Source organism: Rhinopithecus bieti, unplaced genomic scaffold, assembly GCF_001698545.2.
Source record: "Rhinopithecus bieti isolate Rb0 unplaced genomic scaffold, ASM169854v2 scaffold_26504, whole genome shotgun sequence".
Taxonomy (NCBI): Eukaryota; Metazoa; Chordata; class Mammalia; order Primates; family Cercopithecidae; genus Rhinopithecus; species Rhinopithecus bieti.
The window spans coordinates 1131074-1138338 of NW_016812891.1; the positions used below are offsets into that span (position 1 = coordinate 1131074).

Below are 7265 nucleotides of genomic sequence, written 5' to 3' on the forward strand. Positions count from 1 at the left end.
TTTTTGAGACGGAGTCTTGCTCTGCTGCCCAGGCTGGAGTGCAGTGGCCGGCTCTCAGCTCACTGCAAGCTCCGCCTCCCGGGTTCACGCCATTCTCCTGTCTCAGCCTCCCGAGTAGCTGGGACTACAGGCGCCCGCCTCGTCGCCCGGCTAGTTTTTTGTATTTTTTAGTAGAGACGGGGTTTCACCGTATTAGCCAGGATGGTCTCGATCTCCTGACCTCATGATCCGCCCGTCTCGGCCTCCCAAAGTGCTGGGATTACAGGCTTGAGCCACCGCGCCCGGCCATGATTTATATTTATAAAGATCTGACTGTAGGGTTGAGAATAGGCTATCAGGGAACAAGGTGGAAGCAAGGAGACCTGCTGGGAGGTGTTGCAGTTATTCAGATGAGAGTTGGTGGTGGCATGGGCCAGGATGGGAACACTGACACCTGAGCACACTCTTAAAATTGGATCATGAAAGAGGCAGGGAGGGTTAAACTGAAAGAATTAGAAGGGATTAAGGGTCCCACTTGTAATGAAGGCAAATAATGTACAGAGTTGCAGTAAATGCATGAGAAAGAATAGTAGGATGGAATTTTAGAACTCAAGATTTTGATAATGGAGTAGCTTTAGCTGATGTCACAGACCAACTGTGCATGTGAGTGGTTGAAGTGAAGGCCCAGGAAAGAGGGGAAAAACCAGGGTAAGATCAGAAACTTGAATAATTTCCATGATTGTGACGAAAGCCTGAAATTGTTACACAAAAGCAAATGATACTAGAGAATTATAGTACTAAATAATATGTATTATTTATACAAACTGTTAAGTACAGGGACATTTTAACCATTGTAAGGGAAACCATTGTTAAGTTGGAAGCATGAATAAATAGCTGATTCAGACTGTTCATTGAAACAAGAACTGATGCAACAAACACGGATGAGCCTGGAGGACATTACATTAAGTGAAATAAGGCAGGCACAGAAAGACAAATACTGCATGTTATCGTAAGTGGGAGCTAAAAATGTTGAGTTCACAGGAGACTAGAACTGTGGTTATCAGAGGCTGGAAAGGGCAGTGGCGGGAGGAGGATAGGCTGAGGTCGGTTAATGTATACCAAATTACAGCTAGATAGGAGGAAAATGTTCTTTGTCTCTATAGTATGGTAGAGTGACTATAGTTAACAATAGTTTATTGTATATTTCCAAATAGCTAGAAGAGATGATTTTGAATGTTCCCAACACAAAGAAATAATAAACATCTGAGATAATAGACATGCTATCACTCTGATTTGATTATTGCACATTATATGCATGTATTGAAAGATAACACTGGCCGGGCGCAGTGGCTCAAGCCTGTAATCCCAGCACTTTGGGAGGCCGAGACGGGAGGATCACGAGGTCAGGAGATCGAGACCATCCTGGCTAACCCGGTGAAACCCCGTCTCTACTAAAAAATACAAAAAACTAGCTGGGCGAGGTGGCGGGCACCTGTAGTCCTAGCTACTCGGGAGGCTGAGGCAGGAAAATGGCGTGAACCCAGGAGGCGGAGCTTGCAGTGAGCTGAGATCCGGCCACTGCACTCCAGCCTGGGCGACAGAGCGAGACTCTGTCTCAAAAAAAAAAACAAAAAAAAAAAAAAAAAAAAAAAAAAAAAAAAAAAAAAAAAAAAAAGAAAGATAACTCTGTACCCCATACATTTGTGTAATTATTACATGTCAATAAAAAATAAAAAATTCTTCTATAACAAACAAAAAATTAATACAACAAAGCTGGCAAACTAGAATATGTGATACTGCAAGAATCCCATCTTTCCTATGTATAGAGTTGCAAAGGATCAAGCATATTCTCTAAAACAGCAGTGTCTAAAACTGTGTGCATGGAAAATGATGACAATTAGGAAGTCAGAACAGCATTATCTTTTACCTTTTTATTCTGACTTGCTTTAGGCTTGGATAAATTTTTTCGTTTTTTATGGAGGAGAAACAATGGTGAAGACTCAATGGGACACTCATAAAGAGAAGTGTGGACCTTTTCAGTATACCGTTGGAAATCTTCAACCTCCACATCTCTATCCACCCTGTGTTTGTAACAGAGGAAAAAATAAATATTAAAAATATTGTTTAGAATTACATGATGAAAATTATGGAAGTCAAAGAGCTTTGGCAATTAAAGTGTGTGTGTGTGTGCGTGTGTGTGTGTGTGTGTGTGTGTGTGTGAGATGGGTCCTTACCCATCACTCGTAACCAGGACCCTTTAAATTACATTCAACCAGTTAATAACTATGTGCCTGGCATCACACATTTATAATAATGAACATATTTTCTTCAACACACTCTGGATGATTGGAACTGCCTCTGTTTCTTAATCTATATTAAAGTCCTCCCTTGCTTATTCTTGTACTTAAGGAACCCCTATTGTCTTTGTTAAGGACCTAGATTAATGGCTTTCTTTAAAGTCATGCATTAAATTAAGACTTTTGTAAACCTCTAGGTATGTTACTCTGTCAATAATAAGTACAAAAATAATTGCATCTAATATTTTTAGCTTGCTGTATGCCAGCCACTGTACAAGTTGTTTTATGTGCATTATCTTCTCATTTACCCCTCATGACAAACCTACCAAGCAGGCACTATTATTATCTGCATTTTGTAGGTGAAGACATGAAGGCTTACTTAGTCAAGGTCATTTGGAAATTAAAGGGCAAAGAACCTACACAGAAACGCAAGTATGACAGTTTCTCAAGCACATACAAGCTTTTAATTACTATCCCCTAATGCCTCAGATACATTTCATAGTTCTCATTTTTAATATTTTTGCTGTTGTCTTGATTTTATTTATCAATCATGCAGATTCATTAATAATAAAAATATTATACCTGGTAAAGTAGGCATTACTTATGCAGCCAGTGAAATTAGCATACTGAGCACTGATTGGTGAGCCACCGAAGTAAAACTTCTTTTCACCTGCTTGTGTCTGTTCTATTTTCCCTTTGGTAGGATTCTTACTCCCAACTCTGCTTTTATCTACTATCAGTTCATATCTGCAAAAGAAAAAGGCTTCTTTACAAACCACAGAGTTAGCATTTTTACCTTGACCCACTCTAGGTTGGATTAGCAGGTTTTCTCATGAAATTGAAATGGAACATCTGGTTAATGAAAAGACAGTGAGTTGCCAAACTCTTCATGAGGTCCAGGATAAAATGGCTGGGTATTTCTATATGCAAAAAAGATCCTCCAAACCAAGACTGGAATTTAAACCCATAAGGCAAGAAATTCAGATGCCTAGTCATCAGCATTATTTGTGTGTGTTTGTGTATGTGTGTATAAAACAGAGCATACCTCATGATGATCACTTAATCACATTTGTGGAAGACCATTTCCATGGCAAAGCACGTTAGATTATTTTGATTCTTACTGGAAGTGGGACCCAGAAAAAGCCTACTCATGTTTTCTGTGTCCACAAAAGTGGACATAGACTAGTAGCAGAGGTTCATTTCTTATTCCAGAAAACTTTCTTACTATGAAAAATAAATTCAGTATTATCTATTTTAAAGATGAAGTTCGAGCTGTTAAAATGTGGCCATAAATGTTGCATTCTCAGTTGTGTGACTCAAGGTCTAAACAAGACCAACATTTGCTGAGCTCCTTCTATGTGCAAAATACTGCACTCCGTTCAGTATGTAATATTAGTAGGCATTTCCCTCAAGAAGATTATAACCTATTGTTTTACGGGAAAAAGAACCCTTATATTTATTTTAAGAAATTTCATAGTGATTTATTTTACATGTCTTGGAAACTAATAGCAATATTTTTTTGAGAAAGGTAAATTGTTCCTTCTAGCATTTTTGTTTTAACATTAGAAAAGGTATAGGAGAACCTATTATTCATAGTGGTTTTTGACATAATCATGTCCCACAAATAGACATGGTGGAAAGAATATGAAGTGAGGAGCTGTACCTTGTGGGTGAGACAGAGGTAATGACGAAGTGGGACAGCCCATCATTGTACTGCTTATCTACTGACTGAACTTTGATTCCCTTTACATCCATGACGACAGTACCATTATCCAGTGAGATGGAGAACACATCTGACTGAAATGCAAGCACAAGCATGTAAGTAGGGAGTCTAGGGATCCAAAAGACGGAAATGTTTTCAACATTGACTGAATGGTATTGCTTAAAGGCAATATACTGTGTAGGAAATTTGCTTGTAAAATAATTTCTATAAATAACAACCAAGAATACCCTATTGCTTATACTGGTATTGCTTATAAAATTAGACACATTTCAGTAGAAAAATGTATCTCCTATATTTCCAGCTGAAAATTTTTGGTGACTTTGTTATGCTGAGAGTTGTCAGCTCAGTCTCAGTTAATTTCCTACTTTCAATCTCACTTTTAATCCCTTAGAAAAGATGATAATTTGGGTCTCCTTGGGGATGTAGCTAGATGACTAGGCAAGGGTTAATTTGCTAGTTTGGCTTTTAAAATCTTTCACTTTTCATCTATAGAGGCAAAAGAAACATTTTAAAAAGCAAGTTAGCTCTTATCTGAATTAGCTTATTGCTTATCTTAAAATATTTGGCAAATGTTCATCTTGCTTCTCTTTCCTTATATGGGCACCAACTTCTTAAGTCTGCCCTCAAAATAGACTACTTTTTGTGGGCAAAAAGTGTTATTTAACTAGCCAGGGTAGTCTGAGGCAGGTTTGGGGTCAGAAGTTCTACAAAATGCTTTGGGTAAATTCTTACAGATTCTACTGATTCCAATTAAATTGGATGTAAATGTATCAGATGCAGGTAATATATATGAAAAGTAAAAGCTGCTTTCAGAAGTTCTATGATGACCTGGCACATCAGTGTATATATTGATGATGACCTTTTCAGAGACCCACCAGTTGGATGTTACGGTCACCAGTCCTCCACAGACCTTATTTTATTCTTGAAATAGCATATCTTTACAAGCTGAGCTACAGTGTTCTATAGCAAATCTGAAAGAAGCATGTATGTTCTTTTTACTCTTTCATAAATTAAATCACAGATGTGTTTGTTCATAGCATACAAACAGGGAGTCTTAACAATTTTTGTGCTAGAAATGCCTTTGGCATTGTGGTAACACATAGGGACCCCTTCACAAAATAATGTTTTTAAATGTATAAAACAAAAGATATAATAATACAAAGGAAACCAATTATATTGAAATACAGTTTTCAAAATCTTAAAATAAATCATCTGTGATATTATAATTTTTTATTAAGGCATTAAGTAATAAGATTCCATAGCAGACCTAATAACATTAGAAGTAGCAATGAGCAAAAATGACATTCTGGGATTTCTGTGACAATTGTAATGTGAAACAAAAAAATCGGTGATTTCTATTAATGACAAAGTCGCAGGTACTGGTAATACTCCTGTGGTGTGCTGTCTAGATTCATAATCAAAGAAAATGATCAATTTCAGTGAGAGAAAATAAAGATGTAATCTTTTCCCATTAAGTCCACAGACCCCCTGAATTCTATCCATGATCTCTTGGGGGTGGGTCTATGAATTCCAGGTTAGGAACTCCTGATATACGATACATATAATATTTTTTAAAGTGTTTGAAATGAGGCATTCTGTGTGTCTACATGTGAGTCAAAATTAATCTGAATAGAAAATCACTTCTAACATGCATTACAAATTATTTGTAATAGGCAAAACAATTATCACAAAGAAGTTTCCTCAGAGAAAAACAAATACTTACCCCTGAAGCATAATAGAATAGTAACCCATTTGGTTGTAATGTTCGGAAATTAAAACCTCCTTCAAAGCCATCAAAGAAAGATATTTTCTGAATTGAAGCAATGAAGCTCTGTCCATTGAAATATGCTCTGCGAGATATCTGTGTGCCAAAACAAGTGGAGACAGTGTTTTTGAGAATTATCAAATGCTTAAAACTATCAACGTTTCACATACGGAGGGCCTTGCCTGTTAGTTTCTACATAAATAGTTTATTTTCCCACTTCTGGTTTATGTTGGAATTCAGGCATACACCAGGAGCTCCTCTGAGAGATGGCGTTTCATCTTCTCCACTGACTCCAACCAGAGTGAACAATGATGCTAGCACACACCCCTCTAGGTGTTAGATGCCCCACCCATGGAAAACTGAAGCAAATGAACAAGTCACAGAGGAATCCCATGCACAAGAGCCCTTCAAGCTTAATGGTTCTTCTTTCTGGTGGTGGCAGAAAGGAACCCAAGGTGTACCTAGGATCAGAGAGAAGCTGAAAAGAGCTTTTCCAGCTTTTGAGAGTGTTAAGTATTGTGTCTATTAAAAAGCTTTTGACTGAGTGGTTCTTACAAGAGAGTCTTCTGGGCATCCATAACCAACTCCCAGGGTTTCTGTCTGCTCCAGTAAATTGAAATCTTTCTTTTGGAACTGGAAGCCCTTCATGCATCCTCTGAAGTTGATATCTAGGGGAAGGTGTGCTCTAAGGGTCCTGGAAAAGAAAGTCAGCCTCACTGATACAGCCATGATGATGATGTTACCCTGCATATGTAGGCTATGGAATTTGCATTTATTTATAGTCATTTGTAACAGCTTTATAATCATTCATATTCTCATGCTTTCTTTGATAGGCACACAGCAATGTCTAATCTTTGCCTATAGAAGAGTTTTGTTCTGAGTCAAGCCAATTTGTTCTTTATAGTTTTCAAAATGCTTTAACTTACATTATCTCATTTTATCTTTATAACAATTCAGTGAAATAGATGGAGATGCTATTATTTCCCTTTAGCAGATGATTATTAGATTGAATCACAGGAAACTGACATATATACATAAAAATAATCAATTCTTAGTAATTCCACAGGGTTTAACCTATAAAATGAAACTAAGAATAAATTATTCTCTTATGTCACAAGTGATGTTAGGATTTGAACACAGGTCTTCAGACTTTTATTAATCCACATCGTTAATGAATCCATTTTGGCATTTTTCCAACACATTTGTAATTAACAAAGTTTAGGGGAGAGTCTTAATGTTTCATTATACATAATACAAAACCTTTTGGATAACCTTAAAAATTTGTGTAGCTCAGATGCTATTGGAGAGCTCAAAATGGGTTTAAGGCTAAAGCAAAAGTTACTAAGAGCTATTTATGACAAACCCACAGCCAAGATCATACTGAATGGGCAAAAACTGGAAGCATTCCCCTTAAAAACTGGCACAAGACAGGGATGCCCTCTCTCACCACTCCTATTCAACATACTGTTGGAAGTTCTGGCCAGGGCAATCAGGCAAGAGA

The 7265-nt window shown here is 37.3% G+C and overlaps 1 protein-coding gene across 4 annotated transcripts in view; it reads right to left on the reverse strand.

The window, feature by feature from the left end:
* The window catches only part of LAMA4 (laminin subunit alpha 4), a 150826-nt gene that overhangs the window by 19556 nt on the left and 124005 nt on the right, over nucleotides 1–7265 (reverse strand). For all 4 annotated transcript variants that reach the window (XM_017847108.1, XM_017847107.1, XM_017847109.1 and 1 more), the window contains exons 27-31: nucleotides 6320–6458; nucleotides 5723–5860; nucleotides 3940–4073; nucleotides 2859–3023; nucleotides 1907–2060 (exon numbers count right to left, since the gene is read on the reverse strand). In XM_017847108.1, coding sequence (XP_017702597.1) covers nucleotides 1907–2060; nucleotides 2859–3023; nucleotides 3940–4073; nucleotides 5723–5860; nucleotides 6320–6458 — 730 coding nt within the window. The remainder of the gene's footprint in view (nucleotides 1–1906; nucleotides 2061–2858; nucleotides 3024–3939; nucleotides 4074–5722; nucleotides 5861–6319; nucleotides 6459–7265) is intronic.